General features: G+C 48.2%; 1 protein-coding gene across 1 annotated transcript in view; it reads right to left on the reverse strand.

Moving 5' to 3' along the window:
* Positions 1-22,471, reverse strand: part of KCNQ3 (potassium voltage-gated channel subfamily Q member 3) — a 242,023-nt gene extending 219,552 nt beyond the window's left edge. The window contains exon 1 of the mRNA XM_010972661.3: positions 22,070-22,471. Within this exon, the coding sequence (XP_010970963.2) occupies positions 22,070-22,455 (386 nt within the window). The 5' untranslated portion in view covers positions 22,456-22,471. The remainder of the gene's footprint in view (positions 1-22,069) is intronic.
* Positions 22,472-23,826: the final 1,355 nt, after the last annotated feature.

Consider the following 23,826-nt stretch of genomic DNA (forward strand, 5'->3'; position numbering starts at 1 on the left):
TTAGGAGTCCTGGCTTCAGGTCCTGCTCCTGTCCCTGTTGGGATCCTAGTGGGGTCACCCAGCCCCTAAAGACTCCTCTCCCCACCGGTGTGTTCTCTCCATTTACTTAACAACTACTTTCATTGCTAAGTGTCAGACAATATTCTCAGCTGAATATTTATAAATACCAAGTAATTTAATCCTCAGAGCAAGCCAACGAGACAAGCCTGGTTTGTGGCCCCTTTCTTCAGATCACAAACCTGAAAAGCACAGAGAGGTTTGGTAACTCCTCCAAAGTGACACAGCTGGGTAAGCTCCAGAGCTGGAATTCGAATCCAGAGCCCACCTTCTGATTATAACATGGAGATGACACAGTGTTTCTCCCTTTAGTTTAGCCCAGCCTCCTTCCAGTGCTTTCTCATCTGTCTCCTGTGTTCTCCCTCCCGGACAGCGTGACTCAGTCCTACACTAAGCTGTTTCCGCACTCTGTACACGAACACTGGGAGGTCTGAGTACGTGTCTTCACGCCACAACCAGGGTCACGTGTCCTGTCCCTGGTGGAGAGCCTCCACACCAAACATAACAGCATCATTAATATTATTGAGAACAATTCGGCATAGATTTGTAATAAAAAGACAGCACTGTGTACAGCATCAGAGCAACGCTCTGCAGGCCTACAGCTTGGGTTTGAACTTGGGTAAGTCATGTCACTTCTCTTTTCCTTATTTGTAAAAATTTAAAAAAAGACAGAAATAAAACCTGCTTCATAGGGTTGTGCAAACTGAGAGTTAAAAGAAGCAAGGCTCTAAAGAACACCCCGTGCTGAGCGTTAGACAAAGGTGAAGTATTGTCAGCACAATCGCTCTGGGGGAAACAGCTGACAGGACTTGGGGGACGGCAGACCCCAGCGGCCACGGATCTGGTGGCACCAGACTCGGATCCGATCAGACGTGGGGTCTTGGTCACATCACTCAGCATCTCCAAGCCTGTTTCTTTCATGTAAATGGAGAAAATAACAATTCCTGTCCATCTCATCGGGTTGTGAGGATTCAATGAAACACCCTGCGTGGAAGTTGTTTGGAGATTACAAAGCCATCAAAAAGGCAGTGACCTCTACTCTCAGAACAAATTAGTTGTTGAGAGACTAAGGGGCCTTGGGCTTCTGAGTAACAATGTGGGCTAAAATCTTCAGAATGTTTCAGATAACACTCTGGGTGCTCAGTCAACAGCCTCTTGTGATGCCCATGGCTCCACGCCCACTTTACAGACTGGGAAACCAAGGCTTGGGAAAGCGACAGGAGGGACCAGTGTCATGGGAAGTGGTGGGGGGCAGATTTAGGCCCTGGTCCCCAGTGCTCTTCATCGGGGCATGACCCTGTCACATTCGTGCCACTGTCACTTCACAGAGAAGGGAAGAGTTGGCTTTCCAGGAAGGAAGAAAAGAGCCAGGTCACAGGTTGGGAGGATGGGAGGCAGCCCCGAACAAAGGCAGGGAGCGGGGAAGAGCACGAGGAGGGGCGGGGCAGCTCTCTGGGGTGGGGGACCTGCCTTCCACACCCTACTGCCCGTCACAGCCACCTGCCCACCTGCGTCCCCCAGGACTCTGAGCATTGTGGACGGGCACATACCACCTTCTGTGTCCACACACCCAGAACAGCACTCACCATAAATGTTTTTGAGTGAAAATGACTGAATGTGATGAGTTAACTGGAACATAGTAGTTGTGTTAAAAAGAAATTAGAAAAAGGCCCTGACAAGCAGTAAGGCCCTGAAGGCATCTTCCCGATTCCTCCAAACCAAATGAGCTAATTACTATGTGCCAGGCATTTCTCATACAGGGAATCCTATTTAACCCTTACAACGATCCCATTTTAGAGATGGGAAAACAGAGTCACAGAGTTTACCTACATGGCCCAAAGTCATACTATGAGTAAAAGCTTAATTTAATCCCAGGGCTCTCCTTTGAAGACCAGAACATGGGTGCTTTTCTGTATTTCCTCTCTGCGTGTAAAACATTCCGTGATTTTTCCAGTCAGGAAGTCGGCCTTCCACGTGCCTGTGGCCCAGGTACCCTGACAAGGGCCAGGCACAGAGCAGTGCTCCCTGGGCATTCACAGAGTTGGGCTATACTTGACCACCTGTGTCTGTCCCAGTGCTCAGCTCTTTAAAGGACAGGGGCCTGAAAGAGACAAGCCAGGTTACTATTTTACTTTCAAAGCAAGAAAAGCGCCAGATGACCTTCTGGTACATGTTTATTCCTAAAGGTTCTGTGGTGGCTTCCAAAACCCCATCTCAGCATCGACCTGCCCATCTTAAGGTCCTGCCAAGGCAATGCTTTCATGGTGGCCAACGAGATTAGTGCCTGATTAATAACTGAAGTGGGAAGTGCTGTACAAAACAGCTTGGCAACCGCCTCAGGCACGCACACAGGTGATCCTGGCCTCAGGGCACCCTGCCTGGAAACAGGCAGACCAGAGGGGCTGAACAGACAGAGCTTAGGGAACCCAGGTGTCCTTTGCCACTAGTAAGCCGTGTGTCCTCAAGCACCATCTCCCCTTTCTGGACTCAGATCCTTCATCCCAAAGGTCTATTCCAGCTCCAGAATTCTACAGCTCTGAGACACCATTAAAGCCACGTGTCCACGTGTCAGCAGAAATTCCCAGGTAACGTGAAATTACTGGCATTTAACTAACCTGTGGTTAGCTCCAGGTAATTTCCAGAGGATTTACTGCAACTCTAAAAGCTATTTTTCCAGGAGGCAATGTATCGTCCGTACTGACAGGGCAAGAGGCACGTTCCTATCTCCAAGCCATAAATCATCCAGGACTTCAAGAGGACAAAAACCACCAACAGCTTGTTATTGGGGGCTGCCTCCCAGAGAGAACTCAGTATTTATAGAAAGCTATTTTTTAAAAAAGTAGGAGATGAAATTTAAAGCCAGAGGATGTGAGTGAATGGTGTGCATGGGAGAATGTGTGTATGTACGTGGCCTCAAGGAATCAAAACAGAAAAGTTGGAGAGGAACGTCCACTCTATCTCATCACAAGGAATGTGTTTTTTGTCCAATTCCATTCAACACACATTCCCTGAGCCCTTTCCAGGGTCAGGCTGTCTGCTGGAGGGACTTGAGAGTGAGTCAGGGGGGATCTGGTCCTGAACAAGCTTCTGCACGTGGTTCTCACTCTCTCCTGGGTGATACTGGGTCTGCTTTGGAGACTGGCTAATGCTCAGTGTCCATCTCTACCAAGCAAGAGCCAAAAACGACGTCACAAGGAGTCTGAAGGATTCACAGGGTAATGTATGCCAAAAAAAAAGATTCTGAAAAATTAGTGAAACCATGACTATAAGTAACTCTAATACAAACAGAATGAGCAGGAAGCGATCATAATAAAGATACTTTTTTAAAAAGATGCTACAAGTTTCTGGGAGAAGGATATGGAGAAGATACAGAAGCAGAAGAGAGAAGAGAGAAAGTGGGGAGGAGGAAGGACCACCAGGGGTGGGAGGAGCGTGAGGACAGGGGAGGTGACAAGGGACCAGGAGGGAAGAGACTAAAGAAACAGAGCGGAGACAGCAGGAGAATAGAGAAGGAGAAAAAAGAACATACACCATAAGGGATCTGAGCGAGAACAGGAAATTAATACAAGTGCCTAAAGTTGGTTCATCAAAGGACAGCAGCACATGATAGAGAGATGTGGCGAGAAGCTGGGAGCCCTGAGAAGGGGCAGAAAGAGAAGGCTTTGCCTCCAGAGGTGGGGGTACGGACAGCACAGGACGGTGCAGGGCTGTGGCTTTCCATTTCAGACCTGCGGGTACCACTGGAGGTTTGAATTACATGCATGTCTTCCTTTGATAAAAATAAAACTAATTGAAAACCTTTTGAAGGGATAGGAAAGGGAGTGCACGCCAGACACTGCCCTCAGCAACTTAAAAACACCACGAACCCCATAGGGCAAGCAAATCCTCCTTTTATTTTCCATTTAGCCGCACTTACTTCAAGCAGTTGTTGTCAGGATTCAAAGAGACAACGTAGGTGAAGCACCTGGAAAAGTGCCGAGTGGACTGTCAATGACTTCTGGTGAAATCCATCGTTAAAGATCTTGACAAGCACATGTCCCTTTTCTTGGGAACTTCTCTGTTCCCTGTTTTGCAGCAACTGTCATGCTCCCTTAGTGACCCACATGCTCCCTGGCTAGGAAAGGGGATCCAAAAGTGGGCACCCGGGTTCCTAACTTGAGAACCAAAGATGCAAGGGCCTCCCTCTCCAGGGGAGTAGAGGTGAAGCTGAGATGCTGTAGGTGACCACGGTTCCCACCAGGCGGGGAGAGTCTGCAGGGAGGAGTGCGGATGACAGCTTGTGTCTGGGCAGTCCTCCAGCCCCTCCCTGGCTCCAGGCGTTCTGGGCCCCAGGTAAAGCCCCCCTCCTCACTCGGTCCTGTTCTTGATCTCTCTTGGGGTCTGTGAGCCAACAAGCTCCCTAGGACTCCTCGGCTGGTTCAAATGGGGCTGCCTTCACTCGTCTCCAAAAGTGAGAAGATGATTCAAAAGCCAACAATATGTAGGTCTCTCCAGGGGAATCCAAAAACAACTCGCTGTGCCCTGGGGCTCCCGATGTGGAAGGAGAAAGATGCAAAAAAAAAAAAAAAAAAAAAAAAAGGAGGACAGACTCAGGAGATTCTGCATTTGGAATGCTACTATTTCATAGCTAAGGAAGAACTCAGCAAAGCAATCTCTGGTCACAGCGAGCAAACTATACTTTGCATTTCTATCATTCCAACCCACGATCTGTTGCCATTTGGATTTCATGGTCTAAAAATATCTTTCAAACTTCTAAGTATGTTGGCATGAGCTGGTGGACTCAAATTTTTAATCCATTTGCAAATGTTTTTACACAGCTCTTTTTTTCCTCTCAAATTCTATTTCTTGCTGAATCATTTCCATCATTCAGTTTGACATTTATTATGAGCAGGAAGGAAATAATCTTGTACACAAATGTCAACCTTGGCCCTGAAGGATGGGGAAGGCTTCAGAGAAACTGAGAGAAAGAAGGGCCCCACTGGTTAGCAGGTGAAGTGTGTGGCCACCGGCACAGTGGGGAGAGTACAAGCTTTGGAGTTGGCATCTGGCTGTGTGACACTGAGCAAGATACTAGACTTCTCTGAGCATGTTTTTCTTTTTTAATTATAGTGTGGGGACAACACAATTCAGTTTAGCAGAGATGCCCCAGAGATTTGACAGGTTAGAATGCCATATGCATTCTGGTCTCCAAGGCCAAGGAGAATTATAGCTGCCACCCTGGAACAGCTAAGGACCACACATATCCTGAAATCCCATCCCTTCTGCACCTACCAGCAAAGTCGTCCTTACAAAACACAAGTCTGATCATGCCATGTCCTACTGGGCAACCCAGTGGCCTTGGGAACGACTAACGTGTTTACTGTGGTCTACACGGCCACATCCAATTCTCTACCCACACCACCCCAGCCTCTCCAACCACCTGCCTTTCAAGCTGCAAGCAGGTATTTCCACTCCACCTCACTTAGCTTTCCACTTCAGGCCCTGCAAAGTTGCCACGTCCTTCCCCTACCCGCCTCCTTCCTCCACCTTTCCAGCCCCATCAACTCATGTTGGCAAAACGACTGCAGGTGCTCCAGACATTACACCCTCACAGCACCCCACTACCCAGGAGAAGACACCCCTTCTGGTACGCTCTTCCAAATCCTCAGATCCACAGTCTCCTCCATTGGCTCCGATAGGGTGGTGTCCACTTTCCTGTATCCACTCCTGGGCCCAGAGGAGGCAGGCTGACTGGGTAATTCCAAACAGGGCCAACCTCTAAAGTTGGGCATGGAGTTACTCTTAACCAAACAACATGGTTAAGAACAGGGTGGGATAAAGTCCCCACAGGGAAATCACGGAATGGTGGGAGAAACAGGGGCTTCACATGAGAGGCAGATCATCAGTGGGCAACGCCAATTCTCACTGGCGAAGCAGGCGCAGGGCCAGAATCACAGAAGGTCAGAGCCCGTGAAGGCCTTTAAGTTTTACAAATGGGAAAATTAACATGGGCTCAAGACTCACCCAAGTTTACTCCAGGGCCACCGCCAGGTGTCCAGACCTCCACCCCAATGTGCTTTCCACTGAATTAAGACCGTGCCCCCCGCCCCCAGGAAAATGTCTTCACTATTCAACCCATTTCATGCTCAGCCCTTCCAGCCACAGGCTTCACAATGGAAGGTGAGGGATGGTTTACGAATATGAAGTCTGAGGACCACTGGGCTCAGAGGGGCTGACTTCACAGCATCTCCCACAGGCAAAGGCCCATGAGGCGGGTGCAGAGCAGATGACAGGCTATAAGCTGAAGAAGACAGAACTGGCAAGGTCTTTCTCCTTCAAGAGCAGCCTCACATCCCAACCTTCCCTCCATCCTTAATCACCTTCCTCTGGTCTCTGCCCCTCCGTGGGCAGCTGGAACAGGGAAGCGGGTGGAGGGAGAAAGGCAGAGTTGCATGGGGTATAAAGGGTGGAAGTTCTTTCAGAGAGGGATGGAATTCAACCCTTGCACAAGGCTGGACCAGAACAGGTCAATTCTCTTCGATCTGTGTGTTGGCATCTCTGGGCACAGACAAGCACTGACTTAAAACCTGGACTAGAATCCACACAACAGACTCTGGCTAAATTCTGCTCGTCGGCTGGGATGGTTGGAAGGACATGGGAGCAGAGCTGACCTGGCCCAGCTAAGCACAGAACCTTCACCGCAGGCCAAGTTCCTGGCGTGCTCACGGGGTCCCCCCGGCAGGCAGTCACGCTCAGCTTTCCAACCGCCGCGCTCAATGGCCGTGCTTCAGATGTGGGTTTTGTTTGGAACTCAGCTTGGACGCCGCAAGGCCGAGGGGATTAGTTAACAGTGTTGGTTCAACACAGACCTCGTGCCCAGCATCACGCCTGGCACTGCCGATGAAAGGAAAACAAATCACGCGTGGCTCTTGCCTGCAGTGGAACTACGATCTGGTTGGGATGCTCATCACAAACCCTGCCAAGGCAGGAGGAATGGGGGTGCCAGATCCTTAGGAGCTCAAGGAGAAAGGCCCAGGAAAAAAAAGTGGGAGTGGAAGCGTGGCTTGTACTCAGGTTCATGCAAGTTCCCGTCCAGCTGTGTGCCACTGGGCAAGTCACCTAACCTCTCTGAGCCTCCACTTCCTAATGTCCATCCCAGGTCATAGAGAAATTCAAATCATGAGCTGTGGCCGGAATGCTATATAAATAACAGAAGCTTCCGTTTTACAATGCTTACTCTGTGTCAGTGCTGCTCCAAGTGCTTTCTCTAAGTTAACTCACTCTATTCTCTGAATTCTCTAAGGAAGGAAACATGAGCATCCCCATTTTGCAGATGAAGAAATGGAGGCCCAGAGGAATCAGGGAACTTCCCAAAGTTATCCAGCTAGCAAGTGGTCATCTTAGTGCCCAATACTCACCCAGTCCTTCCGCCCCACCCCTTGCCAAGGAGCAGTGGATAATTGGCACCACAGCAGCAGGCACACACAGCTCTCGCTCTGTGCCCTGTGCGCTTCTCTGTGTTTTACCTTTATTGACTCATGTAATCCTCACAGCCACACCCTGAGGTAAGTACCATTAATATCCCCACTTTACAGATGAGAAAAATTGAGGTCCAAAGAAGTCAAGTGTAATTTGCCTGAGGTCACACAGCTGAGGTTTAGACCCCGAAAGCCTGGCGAAGGCTCCCTGCACCCACACACCTTCCCCATCTGAAACACAAGCCAGGCTTTCAACCACACACAACCTCGCCATCCAGCCAAGGTGCCCAGGCCCTGGAACAGTGAGCTCAGATGCCTAGAGAGGGCCTGCATCCCAATAATATCCCAGTAAGAAGGGCACTGCTCTGCTGTTTCCAACGTCAGCATTTCCCAGCGCTATTTTTTTTTTCCAGTTGGAGGCAACAAGGTCCCTAATTTAATTTGTTCCATGCAGTGACACTAATTAATGTTCCAAACTCTGGGACCTGGGGCCTGAGGGGTGAGTGTGTGAGAGTGTGTGAGAGTGACTCTGTGTGTGTGTGTGTGTGTGTGTGTGTGTGTGTGTGTGTGTGTGTGTGTGTGTGTGTGTGCGCGTGCATGCACACGCATATAGGTGGTTTATATTTGGGTAACTTTCATTTTCCCCAACTTTTGAAATGATGTGTGCATTTTAACTGAGTCAAACAGTTTCAGCTCCAAAAGTAACTTAGGCTTCCTTGAAGTCATAAAAACACTGCACTAACCCCACAAGTGCAATAAATCCTCCAGCCTCCTACCTAGGTGTGTTTGTACTGATTCATCACAGACGGTGTGAAAATGGGGAATCTGAGACCAAAGTATCAGCCACAGAGCCACGGCTTTGAGAGGCTAGTGGTTCTCAACTGAGGGTGCTACCACCTCCATTGGAACGTCTGGAAAAGCCTGGAAGTGGCTGGGTTATTCCAACCCTGGGGTTCTCAGAGCGTCTTGTGGTCAGGGCTCAGAATGCTAAAAAGCCTGCAAAACGTGTGACATTCCTGCCCAATGAGAAACAGTCCCATCTGTAATGCTAATAGCTTCTCCATCAAGAAACCCCGTAAAGTATCCAACTATCTAATTTTTCAGAGAAGAAAAGGCACAGAGACATGGGAGTTCCTTATCCTGGGCTGCATAGCAATTTCACAATTTAAAAGCCCTGACCTCACCTACTACACTTCCGACTTCATCCTCTCATCACCCTACTATCCAACCCCTCACAAAAGAGCCCCCAGAAGCAGCCGCTAGGAAATGCTCACACCTTACTCATCTGCTGCATTTTTCACTTCCAAGGCTTTGCCAAAGTTGTTCCTTCTGTCTTTGGCCTTAACCCTGACCCGGACACCACTGCATCCTTCTCTGAATGGATCAAAAGGCTGCCTCCTCCAGGAAGCCTGCCAGAGCCCTATCTCAGAACCAACCCACAGTAGTCTGTCTGCATTTTGACTTCCAGCCCTGTGTGCCCACCTGCCTTTGTATGAGAGTCGTTTGTTACCATCAATAGCAGGGAGTCAGCTGTTTCATAGCCATGATGCCATTCTATGGTCAACAGCGGGCTGGCAGGGGCGGTCACAGTCTTTCGTTTTACCGATGAAGCACTGGAGGCTCAGAAAGGTGAAGCATTTAACCTTGGAGGTCAGCCATTCCTCCACCTTCCTCCTCCTAACGGAACCTCATTTTGTCTGGCAGGCAATGTGTCAGAAAGAGGATCAGGGTGGGTCTAAGTCAATCATGGTAGTCCTCCTGGCTTTCACTTCACTGGTCCAAGGTAGGGGAGCAGGTGACCCAAGTTTGGTCAATGACACGTAAGGGAAAACGTATTGCCCCCTCGTATGGTGCCCCAGGAAGTGGTCAGAAGAGCTTGGCTCCACTGGCCCACCCAGATGATGGCACTGAAAGCTGACGTGATGTGAACACCGTTTGCTGGGGAAATCATCATTTCATAAGCATCACTTAATGAAATGAGGGCAGATGAAACAGAGAAAGCTAGATTAGACTTGAAACTAGATGACCTGGGTCCAAATCTCAGCTCTTAACTATGAGACACAGAAGACAGGATTTCATCTGCCTGAGGTGGAGTTTCGACGTCAATGTAATTGGTTGGAGGACTTTTTATAAAAGCAAGGCCTCAGTTCACAAAGTCCGTCAATTAATCTTTTTAAAATAGACTTTGTTTTTTAGAACAGTTTTCAATTTACAGAAGAACTGTGAGTGTAGTATGGTGAGTTCCCAAATAGCCTGCACTCAGTTTCCCCCGTTAGTGACATCTTAGGCTAGTGCGGTACGTCTGTTGTAACTAATGAACTGACACTGACACATTCTTATTAACTAAAGTCCATACTGTATTTAGACTTCCTTAGTTTTCACTCATTGTCCTTTTTCTCTTCCAGGATCCCATCCAGGACCCCTCATCTCATTCGGCTGTCCCATTCCTCTAACCCCCTCTCGGCTGTGACAGTTTCTCAATCTTTCCTTGTTCTCGGTGACCCTGGCAGTTTTGAGGCTTACTGATCAGGTACTTTGTAGCTAGACAAGTGCTATCGCAGCATCTCTGCTCCTCGGGAAGCTGGAGTCAGGCAGCAGAACTCTTTTCTTTATAGCCCTCTTTTCCCCTTTCAGTGTAAACTCCTTTCTTTCACCACAGTAACAGTCAGAACTCACACCTGCTAACAGAACTTCATCATGTTCAGAGCCTAACTGTAAGGGAGAAATTATGATATTAACTTCAACATCACTCTCATTGGCTGACATCATTTGATCTCAGCAGGACTTTGAAAGAATGGAGAAGGATCAGCCATTTATCAGATCCTGACCATGAGCCAATATAAGGCTTTGGACTGTATTGCAGACACGTCACTAAATCTTCAGAATAGCCATGGAAATAAGCACGCTCCATGTTACAGGGAGGAAACAGGTTTAGACTGGTTAAGTGCTTCACCCAGGATTACTCAGCTAAAACACAGCATGGCCAGGACTCCAAGCCAGGTCTTATCTGTATCTATTTCTGAACACTTCCTGGGTCTGACATTGTGTGCATCTACCCAAGATTAAGTATCTGGTGGGCCAGCTGCTGCATGAGGCCCTGGACTGCAAAGAATGAAATGAGTATCTGCACATATGAGAAGTCCAGCTAAAAAACAAGTCTTCAGCCTCTTTAAATAGCTCAACTCAGGGTTCAGCCAATCTAGGGTCTGTGACTCCACTCTCCCTCGTACAAATTTCAGTACCTTTCTTTTCATGGGAGAATAAATCAGACTTCTGACTTCTAAATGTGACACAGTCATGGGTAGGGTTGTACATTAGAAAATGAAGGAAGAAATGGTCTTTAACCCTGTGTGTGATGAAATCTGTTTCTTGTTGATGGAAATTTGCCCTGATTCATTTAAACAATGTTGACAATTTTACTTGAGCCACATCTTGGCTCAGTATATCCAGCTGTTAAAGTGAGTGTCACTTTTGCAATTTTTATTTATCTACTTGACCACGGACAGAAAGGGCAGAGATTAATTTATCCATCCCTGTATCCCCTGCTCCTAGTCTAAGACCTGGCATCCTGAAATTCGTGTCTGCTGAACGATGAGTCAGAATACCTTGAGTCTGATGAGCAAATAGATATTTGGAGGCAAATGTGTTCAAACATAAAGGATTAAGATCTTCTTATAATATTTCTTCTCAGCCAGATGTAGAATTCAAGAAGAAATCTCAACATTCTTCTTCACATTCCAGAATCCTGAAGGTAGAAGTTAATTGCTTTCCCAGGAAACCAGAAACAAGGCAAACGGCAGAAATTACAGCACCACACCTCATAACCGAGATCCTGCCACTTTCTCAATGAAGGATGTGTCTGGAAGAGCAATTGGAATATCTATTTTAATCTTGTTTTGAAAATGCTAATGTTTCTCACATTATAAATTAGTAAGAGTCTTCATTCTTTGAAAGTACCACTCAGAATTATAGTGTCAGCAGGACTAAAGTTCTCCACGCTTATTTAAAACAACTCCCCTGTTTTATTCGGTGAGAATTACTAACATGCGAACACACCATAATTTCAACACGGATACGGCTCCTTTCCCCACAGGCTGATGCAGACCACGGCCTGGTTTCGTGGTGCTTTGGAGAACTCTACAATCCTGCTCAGAGTAAGAGCTCAAAAAGCTTCACTACCACTGGATACCAGGCACTGAATCAACATATTTACAAACACTTTAAATCCACCTTTTTTCCCTGAATGACTTTCTTAAATGAAAAATTAATGAGGGGGAAGAAACACTACAGAAGTACCATGACCCTTAGGCCACAAGACTTCCTTTACTTAAGAACCACCGAGAAAAGAAACAAAAACACAGAAACACTTGTGAACCTCAAGTTCCAATATTTTCTTCACCTAAGAACTAGATGCGGGGAGGGTATAGCTCAAGTGGTAGAGCGCATGCTTAGCACGCACGAGGGCCTGGGTTCAATCCCCAGTACCTCCTCCCAGAACAAACAAATAAATCTAATTACCTCCCCCTACCAAAAAAAAAATAAAAATTTAAAAAACTTAAAAAAAAAAACAGAACTAGATGGAGGTGGGGGTAGGTATAGCTCAGCGGGAGAGCACATGCTTAGCATGTACAGGGTCCTGGGTTCAATCCCCAGTACCTCCATTTAAAAAATAAATAAATAAATAAATAAATAAATAAACAAACAAACAAACAAACATAATTACCTCCCCCCTCCAAAAAAAATACATAAATAAATACATGAAATGAGTACCACTTAAAAAAAAAAATAGACAATGTAGAGAAGTGGCTGTCAGCGCCCCTCCCCCATCCCTCCTCAGTACCCACTCCCAGCACCTGCCAAAGGTGGCCTTCTGCAAAAGAACAGCTTTGGCATACAGCCCCATTTTTACCTAAGGGGTATTTCTGAGAGGCAGTATCCCCAGGATCAGCCCTGAGCCAATGATGGATAGAGTCTGAGGATACTTCTGCACTGTTCTGCACTGCTTTCCAGGGTCCCCCAGGAGGACCAGCCTTAACTGCCCTCCACGGAAACCTTGAGGATCCATGCATCCTTACAGTCTGCTTCCTCTTTCTTATTTTATTTCCCTACTTTCTCCAATTTTACTTATTTTTCCAATTTTTCTTGGCATCACCTCCTAAATCATGCATTCTCAATAGAGATGGCATTGCCTCCAAGTGGGCACAACTGGTTCTTGGAGGGTGGGGTTGGGGGAAAAAATGTTACTCTTTTTATATCTCAAGCCTAGACACACATACAGTACATAAAGAGATACACAGTATGCCTGTTGATATTAAAATGTCAGAGGTGGGGGCAATCAGGGGGGGAAAAAGTCTAAAAAGAGTCCTCAAAAGGGACGTAATGGAAACAAGATTGCACAGCCCTGTGTTCAATAAACTGCTTGCACTGAGCGCTGGGCCGCAGGGAGCTTCTGGAGGGACACAAACTAAGATGTAGCGTTAGCCTCTGCTGAGCACATCCATGAATTCACTCATTTAATCTTTTCTTTAATTCCCTGTAAGGCAGGGAATACTAGGGCCATTGATCAGATGGAGACACTGGAGCTATGCGAAGTGCAATGACTTGCTAGCCCAGCAGGACTCAGGGTGAGAGCTTCGGTCTCCTGGGGCCAGGCTCTCAGCTGTACCTAGAAAAGCCATCAAGCGTGTTCAGCCCAACGTGGGAAATAACTCTATGAATGTCAATGACTGCTGTTTAATGAAAATAGATCAGGCTTCCACGAATGGACTAGATGATGGTGCTGCCCCACAGGTGACATGGCAACAACTCAAGCGTGTAAAAACTTTAGCTATCATTAATATGATGGTTTCTGAAGCCCCAACCCAATGTCGGGCTCAAGGAAGATCAGAGTATTTTCTATGACTCTTGGTAGAGGGCTGGCTTTGGGGGGTTGGGGTGGAGAAAAGGGGACCTAGGCACTGGAAATTTCAACAGGAATAGAAATGCTTCTTGCAAGAGACCATCTGGCACCTATGGATGAATGTCTGATCACCCTGCACTTGGTTTTACTTTTTCTTCTGTTCGTTTGATCTAGATCCCAAGACAGTGATACCCAAAGAAACCACACCTTAGGGCAGACTGCCCACCCCACTGGTACGCAGCCCTTGGAGGACCACCAGGGACGGCGATGTGGCTGAATGGAGGCCAGCCTGGGAAGAAGGTCTGAGTTCAAGCCCTCCCTCCATCAGCAGAGTAACCTTAGGCAAGTTTCTCACCACCCCGAAACTCAGTTTCCTCTTCTCTATACAGTTCTGATAACCTCTGATTTTTGTAATGTGCCAAGTGCCTGTTCTCTAGGTTCATAAATCCCATAAACTGCTGTTAAGTAATATCTGCTGATTAGTTTGATTAGACTTGCTGAATTCTAATGTTTCCATCTCTGGACTGACCGCACTAGGTGCAGAAGCATCCAAAACTGATAAATGTGCGATGCGACTGAGCAGAAGCTGGCCTTTTAGGAACGGACAGGATTCTGGAGATAACATAGTGTGATAGTGTTGAGTGATTTCCCATTAGTGCAGATGACCTGGACTGGATGAGCACAGGCCCCTGGCTCAGTATTTTTAGGTCATGTTGGGTAATATTTCACCCCATCCCCTCCGCCAAGAGACATCTATCAAGATGGAGATGAACTTGTACTGCTATGGCAGGTTTACAAAGAATCTGATGGCAAAGAAACTCTACGTACAGGCTGCTTGTTCCTCATATACAACACTGACTTAGGAAAGCCAGATTTGATGAATTTGTAAGAAGGGACCTGCTATAACAGCCACTGTTACTAATTCTTCTCAAGCAAGTGTCCTGGTAGAGTTGCCCAAGAAGGGATATGATACACTGAGAGATGATATAAAAATGTTGGTTATTATTGATATGCTGGTTTTATATGCCCCAACTTGACTGTCATGCTCTTGCGGGATCCGAACAATTTTACATCTTTTAAGGAAGAGAGGATGGAGAGAAGGAAAAGGCGATCCCAGCCCTGTGGTCTTCAGCATGGAGAGAAGCCCATCTTAGGAGGCGCCCATGGACAGGACACCCCATGAGCCAACTGTGTATTTACTCCTATTCTTCGTAAACTACATGCAAGAAACAATCTTCTTCCCAAGTTATAACCCAATTTGTTCTCTCAAGAAAACATTTCAGGCAAACTCCTCTATCCCTTCTGTGGCAGAATAAAAAGCTCCATCCAACAGGGGTACAATTGGGATGGGGTTTGATTTGCATCCTAGGGCACCTGCAAACTAGGGGTGGCCTGGAACCTCAGTACTGACTGCAGTCTCCTTGGCAACAAACCTTTTTCTTTTCATTCCCCGAAAAGGTGATCATCTTAGGGCAGCCGGCATCCCTGTACACATCAGTGCTAAATTATAATGCTAGTGGGTTCCCGATTAAAATATGCAGTGATGATCAGGTGATGCAAGCCAGACAGAAATGTGGCAAATCTGTACGTGGGCAAATGCTCAAACCCAAAACCCAACAGTGGGACCTGTTTGCTCCTCCCACAACTTTCAGAAGATGCTACCTCAGAATGCCCCGCCCTCTGTAGCTTCCAAAGTGCTCCTGCACACACTGCCCCGTGAGATCCTTGCACCGATCCTACAGTGTGAGCATCTGCAGACAGTGGCATAAGGGAGGTGTTCAAATCACACAGTTAATGTAGCTCTTCAAACAGCTCATCCAGTGCATTTCCAACAAACCCACGGCTGTCTCGGGGACCCCACACCAGAACCACAGAGCAGTGTCTAAAAAGGGTTTTTATTCAGGCCACCTTTGATGATCTTTCCCTTGCTTTTCTGCCCACTGCTCTGTTGTTAAATAATGTCACAAATCTTGTTTTCATTCTGTCAAAACTTCAAAACCCAGGCAAAAAAAAAAGAAAAGAAAAAAGAAAGAAAGAAAAAGAGAGAGAGAGAGGGAGAGAAAGAGAGCAGAACCTTGATTCTTCAGAAAATACCGTAGGGTCACACTTGACTTATGAACCTTTTAAACATGAATGGAATCTTTTTTAATGAATACAGCCTGGAAAGGGGGAGCTTCCAAATCATGCAAAAATAGTGATTTAGTCTTCAGTTCCATTGAAGAGAGCCTTCTGTTCTCCAAGTAGGAGGGGAGACGAGTCAGCCATCAGACAATCAGCAGATTCCTTCATCTTCTCCCCGCCTGCTTACACCTCCTCTGGAAAAGCCTCCCCCAACACAGGAGACCTAACAGTGTCTTCCCCTTTCTGCAGGCCTGGCTCCCTCATCTGCATTCTATTACCACATTTGCTAGACTGTTTAAATGTGGTGGTTTCCAGTCTCTCTCTCTCCATAGGGAAGGAATTACAGTTCATCTCCCTCAACGGCCTGGCACAAAGCTTGGCACTTGAGTCCGTATGTGTGGCCCTGAAATGAATGAGCTTAGCGTGCTCAGCTGCACCTTTCTAGTGCGTGTCTGTCATCACCTGGACAAAGCCCAAGGCGGAGAGGAACCCTGAGGGACTGTCTGTAGGGAATCCGCGAATCTAAGAAAGCCTGTTCAGTTCAGCCAATGGTTCTCAGCCTGGTTTCATGTTGGAATCACCTAAGGATGCTGCCTGGGACCCCAAAGAGCTAGGGTATCAATTTCTGGGGTAAGGCCCTCATCTGTATTCATGCATGTGCTCTGTGTTGTCTGTGTTTGGTCTTTAAAGTATTTTTAATTTTTTATTAATTTTTTTAAATTAGAAGAGTAACATAATCCACACATATGTACTCCTCCCCTGGATATTCCCACTGTTAATATTTTTGCCACCTTTGCTTCCTTCTCTCTCTTCCTCTGTGTATACTGTGTACACATACGCACACATACACACTTAGTCTGTGTGCCGAAGCATTTGAAAGTAAGTTGCAGATTTCATGACACTTCACCACTAAATAGTACCGCACGTATCTCTTAAAAAATAGAACTTTCACCTGCGTAACCACAATGCAATTATCATACTCCAGAAATTAAATCTGGATATAATAATGTCATCTAATACGGAGTCCATGTTCAAATTTTCTTAACTGTCCCTATAATATTATCCTTTATTGTTATTTATTTTTTTCAGTTCAGGGTCCAGTCAAGAATCATGAATTGCATTGGCTTGTTCGTGTTTTCTCTAGCTTTACTGACATACAATTGACACATGACATTGTATAAGTTTAAGGTGCACGAAGTGATGATTTAATATACATAGATTATGAAATGATAACCACGGAAGGTTCATCAACACATCCAACACCTCATGTGGTTGACCTTTTTTTTTTTTTCTTTTTGGTGAGAATTTTTAGAATCTACCCTTTTAGAAACTTTCAGTTACACAACGGAGTTATTTTTAACTATAGTCACCATGCTGTACATCACATCCCCAGAACCTATTCATCTTATAACTGGAACTTTGTACCCTCTGACCATCTTCACCCATTTCCCGTACCCCCCACCCCCCCCCCACCTCTGGCAATCACCAATCTGATCTCTGTTCCTGAGTTCAGTATTTTTAGGTTCCATATGTAAGTGAGATAATACAGTATTTGTCTGTTTCTGACTTACTTCTCTTAGCATAATGCCTTCAAGTCTCATCCATGTTGTTGCAAATAGCATGACTTCCTTCTTTTTTATGGCCGGAAAGTATTCCACTTGGGGTATGTACCACATTTTCTTTATTCATTTATCCATTCATAGATACTCAGGTGTTTCCATATCTTGTCTATTGTAAATACTACTGCAATGAACACGGGAGTGCAAACAGCTCTTCAAGATACTGACTGCATCTCCTTTGGATATATGCCCAGAAGTGGGGCTGCTGGATCATATGCTAGCTCTAGTTTTGATTTTGAGAGGAACCTTCATATTGTTTTTCCATAGTGGCTGCACCAGTTTCCATCCCCACCAACAGTACATAAGGGGTCCCTTTTCTCCACAGTCTCACCAACACTTGTTATTTCTTGTCTTTCTGATAATGCCATTCTGGCAGGTGTGAGGTGACATCTCACATGGTTCTGATTTGTATTTCCCTGGTGGCTAGTGACACCGAGCACCTTTTCATGCACTTGTTGGCCATTTGTATGTCTTCCTGGAAAAATGTCTACTCAGAGCCTTTGGCCATTTTTAAATCAGACTATCTGCTTTCTTGCTGTTGAGTAGTATGAATTCTTCATGTATTTTGGATATTAGCTCCCTATCAAATACATGGTTGCAAGTATTTTGTCCCCTTCCACAGTGGCCTTTTCATTTGGTTGATCACTTTTTTGCGATACAGAAGTCTGATGTAGCCCCGCTTTTGGATTCTCAAGCATTGCATTTGGCTGTCACAGGTCTTCAGCCTCCTTTAACTTAAACACTTATCTTCATCTTTGTTTTTACAACACAGACCCTTTGGAAGAGACCATGCTGGATATTTTGGAGGATGGCCCACGATCTGACTCTGACTTTCTCTTCATGATTAGATTCAGGTCGCTTTAGGCACGACTGCAGGTGTGTTGTACACTTCCACTGAATCATTCAGGAGGAGGGGAGGGTCGGTCTGCCTCCTCATACGCAAGTTTGGTGGCTCTGGTTAGGGTGGAGTCAACCAGATTTCTCTTACAGTGCCTTCTTGCCTGGGGGAGTCACATATATATCAAAGTCAGAGAAGCCACACCACTCAAAGTGTGGTCTGCAGACCAGCAGCAATGGTCTCCCCTGGGAACTTCCCCAAATGAGTGTCAGTCTCTCTCTTTTACTCTTCTTGTGCCTTGTTTTCTGTAGAGGACAACTGTGACAAGGTGATAAGAGCACCACCTACTGGTTGGAGGACTCGCATGTGATCCCAGTTCTACCACTGAAGTAGCTTCAAGAGCCTGGGCAGATCACGAAACTTCTCAGCATCTGTTATTCATTTCTAAAAGAGAGACACTGGGCATCCTCCCTTCCAGCACGGATGGCCATTCAATGTGAGCACATTTCCTAGAAAGTGACAAAGTGGCACCTGTGGTCATTGCCATTCCCGGCACAGAGCATCCCTACTGCCGAGAGATCTGACATTGTGGGCTGTTGCTGCCAGCCCTTTACTTGATTTCATTCTGCTTGAGAGGTTTGAAAATGTCATTAAAAAAGAGAGCCAGTAAGAAGACAAGGAGTTCATAAAATGAAAAATCTAGTAAGATTATTAGAAAGGAGAGGGGGCATGGATTCTATGAGGGGTGCAAGAAGGCAGATGGAGTATGATTGAGAGGGGAAGCAAAAGAGAAAGAATATTTACTGAAATCTACAATGTGTTGCAGGAAGTAAAGGAGAGGACGTGACCACCGGTTGACCCATGTACTGGCTTCTCATCCCTCCAATGCCAGAAACGGACTCGCCCACTGGTCCCACAGTGGGAGACATTTTCAAAGACACAGCCTTGAATAAGTATGCGTTGTTGAGACCATCCTGATAATGTACGTTACTGAACCCTGTTAAGTGCTCTCTATAAACTTTTAAGATGATGGTGGACAAGGGCCTGACATCTACTTGTCTTGCTGCCCAAGACAAGCCTCATATATCAGTTCTCTGCTTCTTAAATCTGCCACCTATTAATCTGGAGTGATCTGCCTCTTTCTTCAATCTCTCCTTGCCCTCCATGTATTGTGGACCACTTTCAGATTTCACCTGGGGAACTCCTGAAGTTGCAAACCAACACAATGCAAGGTTTAGGTGTTTAATATCATCACCTCAATTAAATTTCACAATAACCCAGGGGTAGGCATTATTACAGCCATATCTGAAATAAAGAAACTAAAATCCAGGAACGTAGGGGAAATTACCCCAGGTCACACAGCAGGGAAATAGCAGAGTGGATGAAACCCAGGTCTGACTCCAAAGACTATATTTTCACCACTGAAGAAAGAATGATATAATACAAATCATCTCACACCTGTCAGAATAGCTATTATCAAAACAAAAACAAACAAAAAACCACAAGAGACAACAGGTGTTGGTGAGGATATGGAGAAATTGCAAGCCTTGCACACTGTTGGTACAGATGCAAAATGGTGCAGCTGGAAAACAGTATGGAGGTTCCTCAAAAATTAAAAATAGAACTACCATGTGATCCAGCAATCCCACTTTTGAATATTTCCCCCAAAATATTATAATTAGGATCTCAAAGAGATAGTAGCCCTTCCGTGTTCTGTGTTCACTAGAATACTATTCACATTAGCCAAGATATGGAAAATGTCCATCAACAGATGAATGGATAAAGAAAACGGAATACCATTCAGTCTTTAGAAGAAGGAAATTCTGCAGTACATAACATCAATGCCAAGTGAGCTAGGAAGAGGAGGCAGAGGCAGGACTAAGAGCCCTCTGTTACCGTGGGGAAGGGGCACCCAGGGATGCCTAGTGAAATACCCAGAGTCCCCGGTTGTTGGCAGAGGGTCAGAACTGGAATCCAGGCTCAGAAATAGAGGTGACCCACGGCATTCACACGTGAGCTCCAGAAACTGAGCCACGTGATCCTGGACAAGTGGTTCTATCTGTTTTAGTTTTCATATCCTCACTGATCAAATGTACGGAACAATTCCCACATCATAGAACCACAATGAGAATTAAATGAACTAAATGGTTTGCCTGTGGGAAAGTGCCTGGCTAAGTATTCAATTCTTCCTTCTTCCACAGTTTTACACTTTCCTGGATGCTCTCTGGGAAACTGAGATTATAGGTTTGGCATTCCCAAACCTGCTACTGGGTGATGGCATAATTCTAGAGAAGGATAAAACTGAGGCCTTGAGCTATCCTTTCCCCAGACTGGGCAAGGCTGGGCTGGAGTCCTGGCTGCTAAAGGTAGGAGGGGAAGAAAGAGGGAGCCCACAAATTCCAGTGGGACCTCAGGTTCGGAAGTCAGCCAATAGGTACTGAACACCATTTACGTGCAAAAGGACATGAGAGGCTGTGTATGTTCGCGGGCACGCAAATGATCTGTATGCTTTTTTATTATCACATATTCCAGTATTATCTTCAGTTCAGTTTACCTAAATACAGTGCTAGAGTCAGAGATGAATATATTTTAATCCCTTTTCACCACCTGAAGAAAGCAAATGGAAGAGTAACAATGGATAACCCTTCTCTCCAGCCACCAACACCTGCAAATACACGCAGACATGGATGCCAAAGGGTGGACCACCCAAAACCCATGCTCCCTCCGGCTCGTTCCTTAGTTTCCAGCAGCAATGCTTTCCAGGCTTCAGTAACCTCTGATGAAACCTGTTGCCAAGCCTGAGGTTCTGTGCGGATGCCCCCACCTGGTGGCCAAATCTGGAAAAGCCTTTCCAGCCAAGGAAGATTGGCAGGTAGTGTAACACCACGGCTCCCTGAACGCTTTCCCACAGCATCAGCCATGGGTCAACTGGAGAAGGACAGAGAGGAATATCCACTGCTAAACGCACAAGAGGGGTAAAGGTCCTGGCCAATTCCCTGCTAAACCCCTGGTGATGGTACAGCCTCCTAAAAAGCAGCCATCAGGATGACTAAGCCACAAACAGGAGGCGAGGGGCACCTGGAAGTACCCTGGCAGCCCCCACCTCCCCTCCTGGGAGAGGAGCCACCACTGCCATTCTCTTCCTCTCCCCAGACACAGCAGGATTTTTTGTAGAGAGTGTCAGGTGCAGAAGGGAATACCAACTTCCTTCTAGTCACGCATTTACATCCTGTCAAGAAGGAGACTGTTTCTAAGGGAAGGGTGCCCAGGGGTGCCCAGCCAAAGCTAGACAAGGGGAAGCAGTTGAGGTTGAGGGGACATTAAGACCAAGTTATGGGGCTATTTTGGCCAAAACAAAACCCAGTCCTCACCTACTGGCACTGTTAAGCCCCTATTCCCTCAGTCTGGGCTTGCAGCCTGGGATTCATAATCAATCTCCCTCTATCCCTCTCTCTCATTAGTTCCCTAAAAAGAACCCCCAAACATTCATTTTGATCAGTCCAAGTCCCCAATGAGAGCAAACAACGTTTCTTCCCATATCAGAATGGAGCCCAAAGAAGGGCAGCACAAGCAAGCAACGGACACCCGCACTCATCCGCGCGCGCGCGCACACACGCACACCCTGCTATGGGCAGTGTACCACTCCCATCCCCAACTCCAGGATGTATCATCTAAACTCAGCAGCGATGCAAGAGAAGGGACCCACCCCAAGCAGAAACACAGTGCGCATGGGAGGATCCGCTTTATCCCGTTCAATCTCCTCATTAATTGGAAAAACCACGTAATTCTTTTAAGCTTGAGTACTAACAACCGGAGAAGCTGCCATAAATGCGCACCCGCACGCACACAAACATGTCAATCCAATCTCCAAATCAACTGAGAAGCCACGCTCGGATCTTTGAAGCCCTGGTGTCCAACACCCAGGGAGGGGTTCACAGACACAGAGCCAGACACAGCAGAGGGCAGACTCGTCTTCAATTCAGAGGACGCGCGCCCCTGGACTTCGAAGCCCCAGAGACATCCTCAGCTCCCACCACGCGCCGCCTCCAAGGGGCGCCCCGAGCGGCCCGGTACTCACACGAGCGCGTGGTAGAGCAGCGCCCAGCCCCGCGGTCTCTCGAGGGCGTCGTAGATCAAAGTTTGGACGCGCCGGTACTTGGCGTTGTTCCTCTTGACTGGGCGGCTGAGGGGAGTCTTGGCCAGGAGCCCGATGCCCTGCGGGGTCCTCCGCAGCCCCTCGTCACGGCCGCCGCCCTCCAACAGCAGGGTCCCGTCTTTGTCAGCTCCGGCCCCGAGCGCCAAGGTGACTTGCTCCACGTCGCCTGGCGCCAGCCCCACTTTCCGCTCCTCGTCGCCGGCCGCCGCCGCGTCCCCTCCGGCCGGGTTAGCTGCCCCGCCGCCTCCGCCGCCCCCGTCGCCGCCGCCGCCGGCCGCCCCCGCCGCCTTGCGCGCCTTGAGCCCCATCTGCCTCGCCCCCGCCGGCCGCTTCGCCTTCTCCGCTGCTGCTCCGGGAAGAAGGGGCGCTCCGGGTGCGTGGACGAGGCGGCGGCGGCGGCTGCAAGCCCGGGAACTCCAATGCCATGATCCGCGCGCCCCTCCCCACCCCCCACCCCCAAAGCAGGCAAAGGCGGGGCCCCGGGGGGCAGGGGGCAGAGGTCACATCCCACGCAGGTCAGCCGCGGGACCCCGAGGAGCGCCGGCCGGGGGCTGCGGGGAGCGGGCGAGGGCGCGCGAGGCTGGCGCGGAGGCGCTAGGGCGCGCGGCGGCGGGAGCCTGGCACCGGCGCTCCGGGGCCGCGGCGGCGGCGGCGGCACCCGGGCCGGCGAGCCCGAGACAGCATCGCAGTTTATTTACAAGCCGGGTGCCAGCCGCCCTCCCTCCCGCCACACGCGCCGCCGCCGCCGCCTCCTCCCTCCTCCGCGCTCCCACCCGCGCCCCTCCCCGCCCGCTCCAGCCTCAGCCTCGCCACGGCAGCAGCGAGCGAGCGAGAGAGCGCGCCGCGGGCCGAGCGCACGCTGCCTCCCTCCCTCCTTCGCCGGGGTGGGGCCCCATTGTCCCGCCCCGTCGCGGCGGGAGGCCCGGGCGGCGCCTCGCCCCTCCCTGCCGCCCCCCGTCCCTGCGCGCCCCGCAGCCCGGGGATCGCCAGGGCCGCCGCCCGCGCCGCGGAGCGGCCGTGCGCGCTGCGGCCGCCGAGCTAGGCTCTGCGTGCTCTCCGTGCTCCCGTGGGCGTTAGGGCTTTCCCCGCGAGCCGCGCGGAGGGAGAAGAGAAAAGAGGAAGGGACTCGGGGGGCGGGGGTTGTCTCTTTCTCTGCATTCTCCTGGCCCCTGCATCTTTACGTTTTCTTGTCACCTCCCAGCCCGCCTTCTCAGCTTAGGAAGTAAAATCCAAGTTGCAGGTTTGGCCAAGGCCGAGCGCACCGCGAAGCCATCGGCTCGCTTACGGGGGTGATAGCAAAGCTCGTGGCTCCCTGTTTCCTGCGGTTCAGGGTTTCGGCCCCTGGTGGATAGATAATTCGGCCCTCGTCTCCCTGGCTCTTGAATAGCACCTCCACCAGCTAGGGTGAGCAGAGAGGCTGAAGAAACAGGACACGGGAAATTGGCTGCCCTCCTAACCTATGCTCTAGTCAAGTCATTCCCTCTCTTGCCTGAGTTTCTGTTCATGAGTTCAACCAATGACTAAACCCATGTGAGAGATGACGCTCTATGAACAGGGCATAGGGTCCCTGCGCTCAGAAAGCTGGCATTCTGGCAAGGTGGAAAGCGCTAACAGAAAGACAAACAGTATAAATTTCCAAGACTGGTAATTCAATGAGGAAAGAAAATAGCGTGCTGTAC

Source organism: Camelus bactrianus, chromosome 25 (assembly GCF_048773025.1).
Source record: "Camelus bactrianus isolate YW-2024 breed Bactrian camel chromosome 25, ASM4877302v1, whole genome shotgun sequence".
Classification (NCBI taxonomy): Eukaryota; Metazoa; Chordata; class Mammalia; order Artiodactyla; family Camelidae; genus Camelus; species Camelus bactrianus.